This window comes from Labrus bergylta, chromosome 6 (genome assembly GCF_963930695.1).
Source record: "Labrus bergylta chromosome 6, fLabBer1.1, whole genome shotgun sequence".
Taxonomy (NCBI): Eukaryota; Metazoa; Chordata; class Actinopteri; order Labriformes; family Labridae; genus Labrus; species Labrus bergylta.
Genome location: NC_089200.1, coordinates 13,527,679 through 13,547,015, shown reverse-complemented (window position 1 = coordinate 13,547,015; position 19,337 = coordinate 13,527,679). Strand labels below are relative to the sequence as shown.

The 19,337-nt window shown below is 38.1% G+C and overlaps 1 protein-coding gene across 2 annotated transcripts in view; it reads right to left on the bottom strand.

Moving 5' to 3' along the window:
• The window catches only part of LOC109989710 (adhesion G-protein coupled receptor D2), an 83,591-nt gene that overhangs the window by 40,221 nt on the left and 24,033 nt on the right, over positions 1–19,337 (bottom strand). For both annotated transcript variants that reach the window (XM_020641569.3, XM_029278827.2), the window contains one exon: positions 2,252–2,293. In XM_020641569.3, the coding sequence (XP_020497225.2) occupies positions 2,252–2,293 (42 nt within the window). The remainder of the gene's footprint in view (positions 1–2,251; positions 2,294–19,337) is intronic.

Genomic DNA, 19,337 nt, shown 5'->3' with positions numbered 1-19,337 from the left:
ATAACTCAACCTTTTTTTTAGCATATCAAAGAAGAAAAGTCTTCTTCAGATGGTTGAAGACCAATTTCTTATACCAGGTTAATGACTTGGAGAAACATTTTTTCCTCTACTCTATAGACTTTGGACCTTACGACAGCTTTATGTGTTCGATAATGTATTCAAAGGAGGGGTTAACCTACCCAGCCATCAACTCTGGTTAATGAAGAAAAACACTCATTGTCTCACATCATACTCGTTATGTCACTCTGATCACAGAGGAGAAACAAACAAACATGAGCAACGTTTTATCATTCATATTCAGTATTTTGAGGGATTCTTTTGTTGAGAAAATAAAAGTTCCTTTTAGGGTGAAACCTGCAGTTTACTGAAGTTTATGATACAGAACTGAAGACAAGCAGGGTGAGAGAGAACAAAAGGAGCTGGGGGTTAAGATGAAGAAAGAGAAAGCTGTATGCGAGAATAAAAGCAAGATAACAGATTTCTTTTTTTTGTAATGACAACAAAGCAGTGTGCTCCTTTTGAAAACCTGAACATGTACATGAGGTGCTCAAACAGTCATGAAAACCCCAGGGTCAAGGACATCTAGAGTGTAAGAAAATGAATTCCCAAGCACTAAAAAAAAGCCACTTAAGCAAGAATGCAGTGTTGATTTATTATACGGAGTGAAAGGTCAGGCTGTCTCTGGCTGTGCATTGTGGGTGCTTCACCTATGACTCAGGGACATGCTCTGGGGTAGAGATGCATGCAGAGAGCAAAGAGAAAGGTGGAAATAAAACTTGACAGAAAATGCTTATCTTAAATTAGAGGTGTCCTAATTTGATGGTCAAAAGTTAAAGGAGTCTTTGGAAATAATACAATTTAACAATAGAAATGAGAAATATATGCAATATTAACGATTGGCTATGAAAAGACAGATAAACAACAATTCTACACAGCTTTTCAACGAAGCCGCTGTATAAGGTGAGGACGACCTTGTACATAAGTCAGAGCATCATGATGGCAAATGAAAAGATGAGGTTTGTTTGTATTTATCAAAAGGAAGACTCTCAAACCACGCTTCCCACAGCGGAGACAGCTTGTTAGTTCAAGTAAGTAAGTAAAGTTTATTTGTACAGCACTTGTCACAGACTAAGGTCACGAAGTGCTTTACATCAACAAAACATAACATACATAATAAAAACATGGAAGAAACGAGTAGTTCATGGCCCGACATTATTAAATCCTGCTATGACCTGGAACAATAATTAGCACAATAATAGACTGAGTGGAAATGATTACCCATAGGTTTGTTTAAACATAAACCTTTTCAGCTGCTAAGTTTAACTTTGTTTCAATGCTTTATGAATATATAAACATTTGCCATTTACCATCATCTGACTTTAAAATTAATCTTACAAAGGTATGAAAAAAAGTTCTAGTTTTTACAGGGACCCTTGAAATGATGATGCATGCTCTGACAGAATTTATTGTGGTAAATAAGAGTTGGCATTTCAAGTCTTGAATCATAGATTGTGTTACATGTCTCGTCATTTTGGATTTTCGCTTTCTTTTAAAGTTTAAAATGTAAGCAAGCAAAGAAGTAGAAATAGACCACAAGTTTAGAAAAAGAAAGGCTGCATTTTAAGAAGGCTTAGAAGCAATTTTACCTATTCACAATTTGAGTTAAACCTATTTACATAGACTGAGAGTCACTTTTGACCAAGAGTGATATTCATGACCTGAGTCTCATGCATTAAAATGTATCTTTCTGTCTGCACACAGCTAAAGCATATCTAAATGGTAATAAAGCATAATTTCAATATGATATCCTCACTCCTTCATTGCCCATTGTTGGTTGCATATTGTTTTCTTTTTTCCTCCTACTATGGTTACTGCTTGGGGCCCCTCGGAACCCTGGCCGGCGGCTTTGTCAGGATGCTAAATGGAGGGCCGTGAGTTTAAAAACTTAAAGAGGCAGTGAAATATTAGCCAATGTAGGTGAGGAATGAGTGGCTGAGAACTGCGGCGTGTCAGTGTTTAATGGTCAGACTCGGATGCATATAAGTTAGTCCAAGCATGAAGGGCAGTGGGACGCTCGCGTGGAAACGATGTCCCCCTCCCTCACACTCATCCCTCCACCCATCCACAGACGCACCTTCACACACATACACACTCAAACCCCCCACACCCCACCCACTCAGCTTTTAGGCAGAAAGCCCATCAGAAACTTGTCATTTCTCTCCGACAGCCTTGAGACACAATGCAGACTTACCTCTGTGTTGTACACCCCATATATCAGGAAGATGAAGAGGCCCTGCAAAAACAGACAAAGAAAGAGAGAGAGAGAGAGAGAGAGAAAGAGAGGTAGACAAAGTTGTTACAGTTGTTTTCTTTCTTACCCACCGTTTAAAAACAAAACATGAAATGTAATAAGTACAGTGACATGAAGCGGGCTAGGTTGATTCGTAAACTAAATTCCAGCTACACAGAGCTGAGGGAGACTTGAGTGAGAATTATGAAAAGGAGGAATTGAGAGTACAACTTCTCAAACTGGGCCACCTCACTGAGGCTCAGCTTGTGTTTGTTTCATCAACAATACTCATGCTCCTCGTTCCAGCCCCCACTAAGCCATCAAAGGCTCAAATCCAAGGTTCCACACAGCTTTGTCGAAATAGAAAATCTCAAGTGTGTGTGTTCAGTCTGTGTCGTTAGACACAGAAACACACATATATATGCTCGAGTACCAACAAACCCATGTAAAAACACGAGTTCAAGCCCACACTCAAACACAGGCACACCGAACATTGAAAACATTTGCAACAGACACAGATAGAGAAATTATGAAGGAGAAAAGACAATAAGAGCACAAAAAATGATTAAAAGACACACACTGGCGCACATAAAGAGAGCAACTCAGGCCAGACGAAGCTATCAAGGAAAACCATTCGAGGAGAGCGGAGAAAGAGAGAGACACAGGGAACATAATGAAAAAAATGACACATAAAAGAAGATATTTCATGTTCACAAAACTGCACGGCTAGTACACAGAGCGCAAGAATGCCATGCCCTTGGAGGCATAAAGGCTGCACTTTTGGTCACAGAAAAACAGATATTTTTCATTCCAATCCATTGTGTATCCATTGAATGTACAAGCTGTGCATTCGCCTTCAGGCCATAACGAATACCGTCAGCTCAAAGGAAACAGTGAGAAACATTCTCTAAGCACCAATTGAACTCTCCCACTAAAAAAGAAGAGAAAAGATGTACAGAAAAAAATTAAATGGCAGGTAAAATCCTATATATTTCAAGGATGTTAGATACGGCAGATTCTTTGACAAGTCCACACTATGTCAATGTGGGTCTTTCACCACAACAAAAAAACTTTTAGAAGTAAATCTCTTCTTTTCAGCACTCGGAGTGTGTCTGTGTTGCTTCATCTTTAAACAAGGGTAAGGACACATCTTGAGGATGGCAGACACAACCTGGTCAATGCATCAATCAAGTTGAGTTTGGAACATCCAATTTTGGCCAGAGTGAGATCTCGATGCATCACCATTGACAACATGATTTGGGGGCCCATTCAGAGTGACAGGCTGGCGATGGCCGACAACGACGACCTCTAGCCCAAACTACTGTCCATTCACCTCCTACTAGCTGCTCTCCTGTCCTCCAGGGACTGAATTGCCCTGTCGGGCTGTCATGTGACACATACGGACATCCATCCTGTTTAAAATGACAACTCGTCTGCTCTCTGACAGGCTAGAGACAACGGGCATAGCAAGGAATATCAAGCTGAGATCTCAGACCAGTAGTTTTATCTCACTTCTTACCGTAAACAGAAAGTGGTTAATTTTAAATAAACAAACAAAGGCAACAAAGAAATAAGGTCACTGTAAGGTAATATAGGACTTACTAATTAATACAATATTAAAAAACATTAAAGAGCAGAAAGTCTTGTTCATAGAGTTTATCATGTGAGGGAAAGCATACTGTTGTGATATTCTGTTTTCAGCTGACACTCACATATAATAAGACAGTGGGAGGTTCATTTCAAACACATACCCTATTGTATTGCATTAGAATTGCAATTTCCTACTTACTGTTGCAATTTGATTATCATGTTTTTGATCATTCATCTTATTTGTAATTAATCTTTTGTTGTGTAAGGAACAAAGTGGGGCGAACGTACTGTGCACATTAGGAAAAGTGATCTATTACAATATAATTTAGTTAAAAATAAGTGGCAGCACAACAATGATGATAGATTGTTTAAAATGTTAATTCATTAATATTCCCACTAAAAACAAACAGACAAAAAATGGGTTGCATTATTTAAATGCATGTGTGCTTTTCTAAATTCAGTCCTGTTTCTTTTGAACTCGGCGGCAAATGCTACAAATTTATGCACAGAATAAACGCTGTTGCTTTCAAAGTATTGCTTCACTGTACATCAAACAGGGGAGCATAAATTAATTAGCAGCCAGCTAATTAGGGAACAATTGTATGTTTAAAAAGTTAAAGCCAACAAATATTGTGTTTGACCAAAACATTATCACCCCAGAGAGATGTGCGATGCTTCAACACAAGACAGAAAATAGTATATCTTGATGTTAACTAGGGTGGTACATCTTATCTTCTAATCCTGAGGGCTCTGTCTGAGGAAGCACGATTCTAAAGCAGGGGTCGATATAATCTAAAAACTTGGCCAAAATACAATAAAGAAACAGATGCTGTTTTAACGTGTGTGCAGTTCTGATCGATATGAGTTTATCTTTATTTTTAAAATGTACCTTGTCCATCTCTGCTGTCCTTGTGACTAATGCTTCATGAAAGCATCAACTCAGTGTATTAAATACTTGTAATGAAAGCTTTACTCCTTTGTTTGTGGAAGGGTGTCTACTGAATAGCTTTCTTATGGAAAACGTAAAACTCATTGAAGATTATAGTTACCTCAATTTAAAAAGTTCTTTAAGCTGGTCTATTTAGATTGACAGATCTGTTCAGTTCCAAGAAGCACAATTTATAAGTGGGTTGTTACTTGTTGAGCCAAGTGAATGAGGAAGTAAGAGGTTGTTGTCTATAAAAGGGTCCTTTAGACAGAATACAGAAATGTTGATGGTTGTACTTGTACCTTTCAGGATTGAGCCTGTGTCCCTTCAGCAGCAATTGTTGTGTTGAAGTACATTTGAGGCAGCTAACCAAACAATATGAAACCAGCAATAACTGATGTTTTATTTTGTTCATGGGATTGATTTTGATAGACGGGGCTCAAAGTTTTTCTGTCTGAACTCTGCTTCAGAGGAACTGGCCCTGCCATATATGCTTTAACCATTAAATGAATTACAATCACATATCTATAGTTCTGAGTCAATCAGGCTAAAGCAGAGAGAATGAAGAGACAGCAAAGCAGGATAGGTATTCAAGAATGTTTAGGGTGAGCAAATATACATCATTTTTATTTACTTCCTAGCGTTGGGAATAAAAATTAGGGGCTAATAGATCTTATGCTGCATTTGTTTAGTCGTACCAAAAAACCTATACAATAAGATTTGTTGTGCAATGTGCAGTGATGCCCTTTCTAATTTCTACACACAAACTCTTACACTCACACACTGTTTAGATTTCTTGTGCTGACATTTAGCAAACTGTAGTCAAACTATTTAAACTTTTTTTTTTGTGACACTAAGTAGCAATCAAATTTGCTTTCATTGTAGGAATTCATCATCCTGGCTTCATAGATGCTGTGTTTGGCACTCTACAGTACTGCAATCCCAACACAAGCAAATGCACATTGTGTTAGCTGTTCCACTTTTCTGTCTGTGTAACGAAGGATAACAAATTGTCATTCAACAGTGCTTGTACATGTATCCCCCTCCCATCCCTTTTAGCACCCATGATTCCTCATCTCCATCAACCTCCCAAATGTGTTCAGGTCAGGAGTGCAGCACTGGCAGGTAAAAATCTCAGAAACTCAAAGTTTATGACAATGTCCTTGGGAAACAAATTTTCAATGTAAAGATACAAAAACTACAAAGAAGGAGGGAGGGTCTTGTCTTGCCAAGGAGAGAAGATTTGCAAGGCAGATTTATTTTGACATGCTGGGATATATTGCTGATAGTCATTCATACATACATACAGGACCTATATACTAGATGATTTATGATGGCTTTATGGAAGTTTTTTCATTTTAATGAAGGAACAAATACGCAATACACCAGATTGTTTTAAAATACTTTTTCTAGCAACTTAAGTGTTTTCAAATACCTATAAACCATATGCGGCTTTATGGGTCATGTTAACTTTGCACTTACGTACTTACTACATACTCAAAATCAACTAGACCAAATCCTGCACCAAACAACACATATTGGGTTAGTTGCTTCCTAAGGAGCTTTGGTTTCTACCTCAGACATGTTAGTCACTAGCCTCAGACCAGTTTAAAAATTAAGGCAGTGCCTTGAAACAGTGTGACACAGGACATAAGGTTGACATCAGAGGTTACTTCCAAATAGGTTTGCCTGTATGATTGAGAATATGGATAACTTTAAGGTGGATTAATTCATGTTTTTGTTGTTTATTGATAATAACAGTTTATGTTCATTTTAACCTCAGTTAAATATTGATGGTATTAACTGTTTAACTGACATTGAAGTGAACATCTTTGTTAACAGATCAATTGTTAACAGAGTTACATTTGTAATGAACTGTGCCTCCCTCTGGTAACAGGCCAGCCTGTACAGTAATTCAAAATACAGAGTTACAAGAAGTTATTTATAGTGTTGACATGGTGTCTGTCCTGCACTGCAGATTCAAGATTGAACATCTCTTTGTATAAAAATCAAAGCTAACTTTCCATGTCCCCTTAGTCACAGAAGTCTGTGTGAGTTAAATTTGATCATTTTCCAACCCTATGAATGAAGTGCTTTGTGATACAATGTGTTTTTTTTGTATTTTGGTAATGGACTGAAACACTCAAAAACATGGACAAGCCTTTTATAACTTTAAGATTAACTGTAACTCTTGAAGGAAATAAAATCCTCCAAGAGTCACCGTAAAAAAAATCAGAGTCAGGAGTAAGAGTCATTAAGGTAAGTCTGTCATTTGAGAGCTCTATGGCAAGCACTGAAGTTAAAAAGAAGAACAAACAAGCATCCTACATCGGTATTACACAAACTTTAAGTCCTGGCTGCTTGAGGAAGTTTCTCTCTATTCAAGCAATCGACGTATTAATAATAAACTAAAAGAAACCTTTGAGAAATAAAATAGCTGCGTTTGGTTCATTTAATTGAAGTAAATGTTAACCACAGTTTAAAAAAAATAACTTTAAGCAGTGCCACTGCTCAACTTCAAAAATGATTTCTACTTTTCTAACACTAAAACCGAAATAGATACCGTTTTCACGACAGACATCTTTTCATCAGACCGACAGCTCTGCTGGAAACCGCAACCTCCACATCCACTTACAGAATTCCAGACTTTAGTGTCAACCAACAGCAAGAATGAGAGCTATTTGAACAAGTTGGAGCTAATGTCAAATATCCCAGCCTAAATTCAAATACACAGAGACACTTTTCACAAATAGAGCTATCTGCATCTCCACTTGGCGAAAAAAAGGGAGGAAAAATTCTGCCCTGGCACCTGGTAATCATTACAGAAATGAGAGACAGAAGAGGTTAAAATGCTGTGATGGGGGAAAAGAAAAGAAATTCACACTTCTGCACTGGGGCTTGCTAATGTCTCTGACCCCTCCACACATAAACAGTTTAATTAACATGTATACATAACTTTCACTTTAACTGCTCATGGCATGTCAAATCAAAGTGTCTGTCAAAGCTGTGAAAAGGGGAGTTGATACTTTGCAGGTCTTCAGTTCAAATCCAGCACAGTGTAACTGCTCCAGCTGGCAGGAGGAGCTGGCAGTGAGAGGTGAAGCAGACAGACAGGTAGGTAGATGGGCAGTCTGCCACCCTGTCAGATTGATGAGAACACCCTGATAAAAGCTTTGTGACAACCAGCTAACCTTTGCTAAACTCAAACGACAAGACCCTATGACGTTGTATGAACCAAACAATTTTTATCGGATTCACATCAATTGAACTAAAGTTGATAAACTTCATTGTCCTAATGTTTCAAAGCATTTAAAGCAATGCACAGGTCACAATGTCCATCCAGTATCATTAAAGTCTGTCTTCTGTTCTCTTTGCAATGACGCATTACTGTGCATAATCTGTGTGTGAGGGTGGGTTTGAGGTCAAAGTTTTCTTCCTGTTTCCATCCTGTTGAACATTATTAGGGAAAGATGATCAGCCATTCTTTGAGAAGAGCTATTAGGATTCTCCCTGTGTATTTCCCACACATACATCCAGTTAGTCGGGCTGTCAGATTGAGAAGGGGACCCCCTAGCCAGCCTGCAGGGTGTATGGCTAGAGAGAGCAACTTAAAGTATACACACACACACACACACATACATACAAACAGACACACAATGAGACCGGCAGCAATACCAGTCCTGGTGTGTGATGGCTCAGGAGAGGAGGGAGAGTTATTAGCTTAGCCCTGAACCACCTACTTAATATAGGGGCCGGCGGTGATTGCTAACAGAGCCTGGCAGAGGTGACAGCTTTTGGCCCTGCTTGAGGAAATCCAATTGAAAAGCAGCCAAGAGGAACAACAACCCCGAAACAGATGTTGCTTGCTACCAGCGGCGCAACTTGGGTACACACAGACCAGCAGCAACAAACCATGATGGCAAATCTGACACAGAAACACACGGCTGACACAAAATAGAGCACACACACATCTACAGTAGACTCGCAAGAAACCACACAATGACTGCATGTAAAACAGAGCCGACAACATGTCCTATAACACTTAAGTTGTACATGATGCATGCTAATGTTTCTGCTCACTCTGGGTGTTGTTTCCATCATTAGAATTGGCACCCTGACTTGTTCAGGACTGATGTATAATCTGCATTTCAGCTAAAATTGATGATTTAAAATATATTCTATATCTTGTACTATAGCCTTTGAAGTAGCAGGTTGAACGTGTAAACCTATAAAGCTCTATAAACTCAACTGTAGGTTATTGAAGATTTATTTTCTTCATGGCACAATGCACTCTTGGAGAAAATAAAAATAAAATAATAATAATAAGGGGGTTGTAAGTTTGTTTAAAAAAAAAAATATATTGATTGGGGTCCAAAAACAAAAACAGACTCAAAGACGAACAGACCCAACCAATGATCCATTGCATGTCTCTACTTTTTAACATCTCTGGCACTTTGGTGAAATCATGACATGCTAGCACTCAAATTATTACAACCCCCTTGCTCCAATATTAATTGACTTTGGAGAGGCTGACCATATCTCAGTCAAAAAAACATTCATATATTTTTGTACTATCACTACTGCAAAAGTGCAAGAAAGAGAGGGGGGAAAGGGAAAGGGGGGGAGGGGGCTAAAATCAATTCTGACACATCTTTATTGCCAGTCGATGACAAATGACGGCACATTTGCCATTGCTCTGGCATTGTGTGTCATATCGATTTTACATCAGACAGACAAATGTTATTGATGAAGCTCCCAAGTAACAGATGAGCACTCTATTTTACTTGTTTTTTTCATGTTTAAATAAACCTGAAGGGCTGATGGACTTGCCTATTGGATCTTTCCGTTTGGGAAAATAGAAGATTTCTTTTTTTATTTCAAATTAACTACATTTTGAGGCGTTTACAAAAATCAGACCTGTTGGGAGTGAAGAACTACACTCTGAATACAATAACAGTCCACACACATGTGGTAGAGAAATGGAGGGGGTGGAAAAGAGAACACGAGGAATAGAGTGAACTGTAAACAAACTAGCTTTTAAACAAGACAATTTAGGGTTACGTGTCCAAGACGCCAAGCAAAACATAGCCGTGGAAAACTGATACAAACTTTTAACACATGGGTCAAAGCGGGTGTCTTTGAACTGGTGAGGGAAAGCACGCCGCCGGAGCAGAGAGCTGTTTAATTAAAAATACTTCGGTATCCAACGGGCTTTTCTGTGGCGCCCCCTTGTCAAATTGTATGTGATCCTGCTGTCAATCTCACAGGCTGTTTTCTAATTGCATAGTTTTCCACTGACAGAGAAAAAGTTTGGACGGGTAAAAGTCCTGAGAAACAGCAGCTGGGGACTGGGTTTGGTTTATAAGAACTTAACACATGGACACACACGTGCACATGTGAGTTAAATTAAACTGTAAGGTTACAAAATTTATTAAGGGACACAGATACTGCATGTATAGTTCATGCTTAGAGATGTGGTTGTGCCCCAAAATACAAACCCCAAAGACAGTGCCCTGGTTCACGTACCATCTGCAAACTGTAATTTTATTCTTGGCAATGCACCACCAAGCCAAATGTAAAAAAATAATATATAGATATATTTTTTTAAACCTCAGGTTTATGTGGTCTAGGGTAAGAAATGTGCCCTTGTGCTCGATGCACTCTAACAGAGGCCTGGTTTAAATACATTTCTTTGCAAGTGTATCTTGCCCGTGAAAATAAACATGGGGAATTATGTTTCTTTTACATTCTTCTTTTACAAGAGTGCACACTTTTCCAAGTGAACAATGGAATGTTCATCCTTGGCCCCTCTTTTTCAGCTGGTGTTAAGTTTGTCCAGTTATTCATTTGCATACATTTTTAGTCATGAAAACAAATTTGAATCACCTGACAGATACATGTGCACATGCCCGATGCAAACACTTTTGAACAGAATACCTAAAGTTGCACTGCTGACAGGCCTGCGTTGCAGTGCCCTTGACTAACAATGACAAATTGAAGCAATATGCAAAGTCTGAACAAGTTGCTTTTGGTTACAAAACAGGAAAAAGATTGCTTCAGGTACCATTATGTGATGCCTTTGCTCTCCTGTTTCCCAACTGAGGTGAGCCGAGCTGAGGTTAATGGCATGTGTCAAAATCGAGAAGTGTGTGGGAGAGTGTGTGAGACGTGTGTCCATGAAGGCATGAGAGAGAGAGAGAGAGAGAGGGAACGAATGAGAGAAAGTGTATTGTTCACTTATTTTGCAGTTCGACTTGTAAATGGATGAGTCTTGTGATACATTATTGTGCAGTATCTATGACCTTGTTTTTTAAAAGGAGTGTAAATTATTGGAGATAAATTATTTCAATATGAAAAAGGGATGTAATTAAACAGATACGATTGTTTCTTAATGTGAGTGGTATTTAGTTTACAGTAACAATCTGTCACAAAAATATTTTTTTAAACAATTAAGAGAAAAAAGAACCTCCACACATCTAGTGTCAATAACAACCTCCTGCTGTTTATTAACTTTTAAATCCAAAGTCAGTTGATTTCTCTTCAAAACTTGTCCTGCCTATATTCCAATAAGCTTGAGGTAAGATTAAAATTTAAAAATATAAAATAAACCAATTATGTCAGGAAAACTATAACAAAAAAATGTAAATGGTCAATAGCTCTGAAAATGACACCATTTGAACAAAGGATTTGAAATACCCCCGACCCTTCATAAGTAAGAATGTTTCATTTTATCCGGAGTTCTGTTTCTTTATTCTACTTTTCTTGCCTGCACAATCCCATTTCTGTCTGTCTCAGTATCTATGTATTTGTGTATGTGCACATGTACATGAGTGTGCGTATGTGTGATACCACACCACCAGAGTGGCAGGGTGTATCCATCATGATAAACCGGCAGACTCGGCAACTGTCACATGCAATCACACTTCACTACGGTTCGCAGGACTTCAAAGTGAAAATGAATGGTAGTTCATCGACATGAAGACTTCATATATCTTCATTTTTCTTTTTTCCTCCCTTTTCTTTTTTGGAGGAGACTTCTCTCTTTTGTCTTAACCACCTTTTGTTGTGAGACCACCATTCATTTTTTTTTTTTCATGTCTAAAACTAATTATGGGGTAAGTGGTTTTAAACAAAAGAAATATTTTTGATCCATCATATCTACTATAAAAGCATGTCTGATTTTTTAGACCACATGAGGGGACAAAATCTCCTAACACATTTATAGCACTGTTACAGCTTTTTGTAACAAATTTCCAACAAACGATTCAAAAGAAAGAACTCCATCCCAGTGCATTTATATGTATTACAACTGTCAGATTTAAGTCCAGTGGTGATGTTTTCAGTGTATCACACTTTAGATCACTGTTATTTTTTGGACATTTTTAAGATAATAAATGTCTTCCTGGTTCGCAAAATGGTTCAAACCCTCCGCCATGTTGAGTCGACAGTAATTCATTTTGGCTTGTGTGAGATAGGTGTTTAGCAGCTGTATTTAAATAAGTTTAACTTTGAATTATTATTAACAAGAAACAAACCAAGCATGTTGACCGACCGATAACCAAAACCTTTTTAACTTTTAGTTTGAGTCAAAAGTTGCTGATGGTTTTTACGTAAATTTATTTTCCCAAGGCAGGAAATAAAAAAGCACCAACTTTAATTTACAGAAAGCCCTTCATTTAATATTTACAGTGAAAAAAAACAAAAACAGTTTGCTTAAATATATTTAAAAAAAAAACTCCAATCTTCTTTTCAATCATGTACTGTTTCTGGAGTATAATAATCCCCCCAACACACACTAAAAAAATAAATCAATGCCTTCACAGCAATGGAAAAAAAAACTCCTTTTAAGATTGAAAGGTATCATAGCATTCAGCTCTAATTGAACATGGCAAGTGTTAAATGTGATAATCATCAAATTTGTAACCGCTAGAAAGTCAAATGAGCTATATTAATGCCAGTGCTGCAGCTGTTGCAGGGCTCTCTCAGCACGGCAGAGCTTGCCTTTAATCTAGTAATGACTCTGAAATGACGCAGTATTTGAAAAAACTTTGGAGATGAGGCTATAGGTCTCTCTGCCTCCCTCCCGCTCTCTGTCTCCCCTGGCCCAGGCCCTGCTCTCGCTCTCAAGCTGTTTGATTGGCACATGCTTTCACTTAATGAGGGATAATTACTAAGGAAAACAAGTGGGAGACCACATCTGCTCAGTGTAAAAAGAAGTCCAGGCCTGGTGCAATCTGTCAGACAGGGCTTTCAGGTTGTGTGTGAATGTTTTACCCAACCTCAGTGGCCTCCCAATTCAACACAAACCAACCAGGATCCTCTCCCCACCCTGTCCCGACAAGAAGCAGATTAATAGGAATCAGCATGTGTCTGTAAACACTCACTGGGAAAAGTGTATATCTGTGTGCATTGACACGCATAGGAAATGACCTAGGGTATCTGTCGGGGACAAGCCAGGGGCCACAGCAGGAAGGGCAAGAGGCCAGTGGGGACGATCAACATCAACACCAACATCCCAATCAGTGTCCTGCTGCCATAGCTGTAGTTCCCCAGCTCCCATTGCCACTGTTATGTTTACTTTCACACAATGCTGTCATGGTAGTAAAGTACACAGGTAGCCGCCCTGCTCCCTAGAAGTCTCCACACACTGCCTGTAAATCATCCATGCATGGGATTTCCATTGTGTTAAATGGTCTCTTAATGACTTGCCCATGTTTACAGGTAGTTTCCCCAGTAGCATTAGTCTAACTCTTGTACTGTAAATCAAAGTTTTAAATGCGCCCCTGTCATGTTTGAAAGGAGTAACGGTCAAAAATCCATTTTGTTTGACTAGAACATTTCAAGTAAATTGCATGTATAAATTGAGAAATATTTTTGAGTGTTTACAATTCTTTGGTCAGCTTAGTTAAATAAATTCCAAGAATTAAAAAGTTTAGAAACAAACTTAATTCTGAATCGAATTGTGCAAAAATGACGGGCAATAACCTTTTTTTATGTACAATAATATTTCTGGTACCCCCTTTCTTTTTTAGCACAATGACTATGAAACATCTTTTCAGATTAAATTACTAGACCGCAATCTTCTGTCAAATATATTTGTTATATACCAGTGAGTATTAATTGAGTCTCGGCCAGGAGCATATTTAAAAAACTGAATAAAAAGGGTTTTCAAAAATGTAGACCGTTATTTAAAGGGGGACTGCACTGCATCTCTAATTTTATAAATCAGTAGGAAAAATCCTTGCTTGATAAAAAAAAAAAAAAAAAAAAAAAAAAAAAAAAATTTCCATTCACTGCAATAATTTAGAATGAAAGAGAGAGAGCAGTTTGTATTTGCTCAGCTGGGCATAAAGAAAATGGCTCACATATAAACTTGAACCGATATCTGACAGCCTTTTAACCTTCCGACACCCTCAACCTCTCCTCCACCCAATCCAACCCCCTCCCTGCCAGCCACCCACCCACTAGAAGAACAACAGAGTTTTGCTTTCTTGCCCTGTCCTGACCCAGTTCTCGCTAATTACCCACAAAGTATACATCAAAGCCGGGCAAATCCACAGATCTGCTGCTACTAGGCTAAAGGATAAGAGAAACCAGGACTATCCCTTACCTAGTCGCCTTCATGACTGATATGTGTGTATGTAGTGTGTGCATGCGCACGTTTGTGTGTGTGTAAGTGAAGTGGTGTCAGCCAATACAAAAGGCAAGGCAGTGAACTTAAAAACAGAACGGTCATTGTTTGGACGTGGGTAATTCGTATGTCAGAGTTGTTCCTGATACTGTTGGCTGTGTGGGGTGGATGATGAGGGGAAGTGGAGGAGTGAGGTCATTGTTGTGAGTCAGCTGATGGGATACAATTCCTGTTGTACATGTACAACAGGAATTGTCATGTACAAAAAAAACATTAAAAACACACATGCCACTAAATGCATCAAAGAACTGATGAACAAAAATGTGAATGAACTCTCTCTCACACACACACACACACACATATATAAGTGCGACGGGCAGGTAGGGAAGGGCAAGGGCAGAGGGGACTGTTTGCTTTCTTATGACACAGGCCATTACTACATTGAGCTGGCAGGTAATTCTAAGGCAAATAAATGCCAGCGGCTTTAACACAAGGAAAGGTCTTAAGGGTGCCAGTGTGAGCAAAGACAGGAATTCTCTCGCCTCTTTTGACAGGAAGCCTATTATTTTCGCCGCTTTATTTTCCCCGGACAGTTTTAAAAAACGGATTCCTCTGATAATGTTTCTATCCCTCCCACCCCCTCCTTCAGCTGAATTACAGCTGCTTCTTGCTCTTTTTTGGTTCTACCCGTCTCTTTTCGTTTTACAGTATTATTTTTATTTTTATTTTATTTACAGTAAATATTTACAGGAGTGAAAATAGAGGCCAAAAAAGTGTCTTCTTTTCAGATATTTCAAGGGTACTTAGGTGACCATTTTTACGAGTGCTTTACAATGCAAAGACCTTGATGCTAATATCTTGACTTAAGCCTCTGTCTGTAACAAATCCTCACTTCAAGTAGTTAAACGTGCAGCTTTATAAAGCGTACAACAAATCTCTCTAATGTTAATGATGTTCTCAATAAAATAAAACAACAATGATGATTCTATGGCAAAAGATGAAAAGAAACAAAAGGGAGAAAATAAGTACAAATTGAGACAAAACACACTATAAATACACTACTTGAAGAAGCTGTACTACATCCTCATTATAAGTGCCATCTCAGGGAAGCGTGGTGGGAGTCAGTGCTGACCTTGGTATTCTGTTTGAATATTGCTTTAATGCAGCCGCTGATAATTGAGGATGCAACGCAAACAGTGGACTCTTTTCAAAGGGAAAGTTATTTTCTCAGGCAATGGAATGAAAACAATCAGGCATGCATTCATTTGTTTGTTTTTCAACCACACCTCATAATTATCCTAGACACTCATTAAAATATGGATTTATAAATAAATCTCCATGATTTTACCTATGACTACATTCACTTAAAACTTTTCATCACCCTGCTACAGTTTTTTTTTTTCTTCTTTTGTAATTTAAGTGTTACCCAAAGCAACTATTAAAGAGAGAGGGAAAGATTAACTTTATGTTATTTTGGTTCAAGTGATGTTGTTGTAAAAAAATAACAACATAGAAATGATCATTAGTTTTAGTTTTTATAATTTATATAATATGATGAAAGAGTATATAGTTCCAGTTATTTATATTGTATATTAAAAAAACAATTACATTTTGTGTTATTTTGTCAGCAAATGATTTTAAATTCTTACTTTATCCTTCTGATCAGCTGGTCAGAGTAGTAGTCAAATTTAACAAAATGTAATATGTGAACAGAGAATAGTTGTTTTCAAAATCACCAACTGTCCCAATACATCCAGTGAACTTAATTTTACTAGAAGCGATGTCTCTTTTTTTTAACTGCGTGTGATATGAGAGACAACCCATTCTGAAAAAATAATGTCCAGGGAATATAGTTCCTGCTTACTGCAATCCAAAATTTAAAACACTACACTCCAAAATGGGAAAGTAATAACCTTGGTGTAAGTGTGTGTGTGTGTGTGTGTGTGTGTGTGTATGTGTGCGCGCTTCAACATGTGTCACTGTATATGTGTGCCTGTAAAGTGTGTGAGTAGGCGACAAGGACTAGGTTACAACCAAGGTTGTGCACATATAAGGTTTGATGAAATTCAGAATTTAAATGAAAAATAACACTCCCTCCTTGTGTGGTAACTTCACTGATCTTTGTATAGCATGATGACATTAAGTATAGATGTGGAGCTTTCCAACATGTTTATATGTTTGAAAAAAATGTCAGAAATATATAAGTTAAATGTCCATAAAAATGTTATATTAAAGTTTCTATAATATCAGGTTTCAACAAGTGGAAATTTAAATCCAATGATTGATTTCTGTTTTTCACTTTTTTGTTGATCTTTTATGCTGTTGTATTAACTCTCACACCGTGACAGCAACAGCATTGTGGGCTAATCATTGAAGTTTCAATCAATAAATAATTCTTTATAAAAATACTTCATATTGGGAAAATATCAGCTACTGCAGCTCAGTTACAGAAGAATTATTTTCAATCTGCAAAAACTGGGTGAGCCTCAGCTAAAACTGGCTACAGTGCGGGGAAAAAGGAACAGGCGGGGGAAGCAGAGAAGGAAAAATGTGGCATTGAATGGGTCGGCTGTGCAGGTCCAGATGAATGGACTGGAGATTACTGACAGGGAAACTGGATCCAAGTTCTGCTGTTTTTGTTCCTTCTGCCAAATGAGAAATTAAAACAACTTCTAACTCCTTGGGTTGTCACGGGTTATGGCTAATGGTGACAAGTGGTTACACACACTATACATACACACATTTAAAAAAAAATCTAATGGGGATGTTACATTAGAACAAAAATCAAAGTGGTCTTTTTAAGATTTACTTTTATTGATCCCCGCAAGGGGAAATTATGTTTTTACACTCTGTATGTCAGGCAACACACACATAGGCTGAAATATACACACACATGCACAAACAGGATCCTATGGACATGCACTAATGGACAGATGTCAGAGTGACGGAGCCGCCCACAGTGGGTGCTCCTGAGCTCGTGGTGGGGAGGGGGTTTGGTGCCTTGCTCAAGGGTACCTCGGCAGTGCTAAGGAAGTGATCTGGCACCTCTCCAGCTACCAGACCAACTCCCATATTTGGTCCGCACCGGGACATGAACCGGCGACCTCTGGTTCCAAACCCAAGTCCCTACAGACTGAGCTACTGCCGCCCAGAGATTAAGATAGTTAGTAGAGGATCACACACGGACACAGGGACACAAACCCTGCCATCACCTCTTGGAGGACTCTGACATATTCTTAGCACAAGTCAGCCTAAGAAATCAACTGATTCATTTATTTTGTTTTTGCTCTCTGAATTTGTTGCTGTTTATTCGTACCTGTCCCGTTTAAGAGCGAATGTACTCTAATATTCTGTTGGACTCTATGGAGTTAGACTGAAAGTAAAGGTGAAATTATCATTTGTGGGGGCAATGTTTTTGATGCACCAGCTTTTTAGGGTGCATCAACCCATTGCTTGGAGAGAGCTGCAATAAAAGACATCAAATCAGATTAATAAATGACAGTGTAAGGCAAGGCAGAGACGCCGAATACGGATCCACTTACATGTGATTTAAGCTGTTTTCTAGTTCAACAACAACCACTGAGAGGGCTTTACTCCGGTTTTAACAAGGGCCTGAAAACTGCAGGTTGACTCAAGGTAACATTAAGGGCACACTTTCTCCCATTTACAGTATAAACTAAAGTTTTCACTCCTGCCTGCTACCAGTTAAGGTCTAAATACCTAAATAAAAGCTCCCAGTGAAAATTCATCAGGCCTCATTCCAAATGTTTGTTGGTATGACATTGTTTACAAAAACAAATTCATGGAAGAACAAAAAAGTCCTGAAAAAATAAATTAGAGCATAGCTTGCTTATGTATCATACAAAAGTGAACAATGCTTTATGTTGCTTTAATTTTCTTGAAGATTTTCAGGAAATCAGAACAAATCAGAGGGATTAAAGATGATTCTTGTAATCTTCAAAATGTGCGTACTGTGTTAACTTCAGAAATAGTGAAATCATAAAGAGAGAAAAAAAATAGTTTTAAGCTTAATTCAAAGCTTAAATCTGTCACAGAAACTCAGAACCAGCTGTGAGAAGGGAACGCGAATACACCATGTAGATCAAACTTTTAACCTTGAGGCACTTTCTCAATGGAATAGTTTTAGTTTGCGGAAGGCTGATACTTAAAGGTCAGCTACATTCATGCTAAAACAGTTTGCCTATATTTATTGTATAGCAGCCGAGAAAATTAGAAACGTCTCTGAAATGTGAACCAACAATTCATGAGTTGTTTAAGACTTCAATATGAATTTTAGATTGGTCTGGAGCAAAGTTAACACAATATCACAATGAAATGATTGCCCAAATGAAATAGAAGAAAACAAAGTGGCAAACTACATGGGTTAAGTTCAAGTTCGATCTCAAAATGTATCCACAGGTATAAGAGGTGGTGGACACAGTGCGATACTTAATAGAAAAGATGTTGCCAATTAAACGTTACTGAGAAAAGACACATTTAACCCTTGCAGAAAAAATGCTATTTTGTAGAAACTAAGCTACATTACAGAATAAAAAAAAGCAGCCTTCTGAAACAATCACTTCATATGCTGTAAAAGCACTGCTTACTCACACAACAAATCTCCCAAAGGACAAAAATCAATAAAGAAAGCAACACACTATTGATCATATCTATATCATGGATACACTCCGATGTCATGCTACACTAGCCAAGCATGAGTGTGTGTGTGCATGTGCTTATGTGTGTGAGTAATTGTAAGTAGAAAGGAGGTATGGTTACATTTCAATGAAAACATTCATTTTGTTTTAATAAAATAAATAAGTCCTCAGGTCAAAGGATGCTTTTTCAGTTGGTTGGTGGTTTAATCCCCCAATCTGAGATAACAGATAACTTGATAT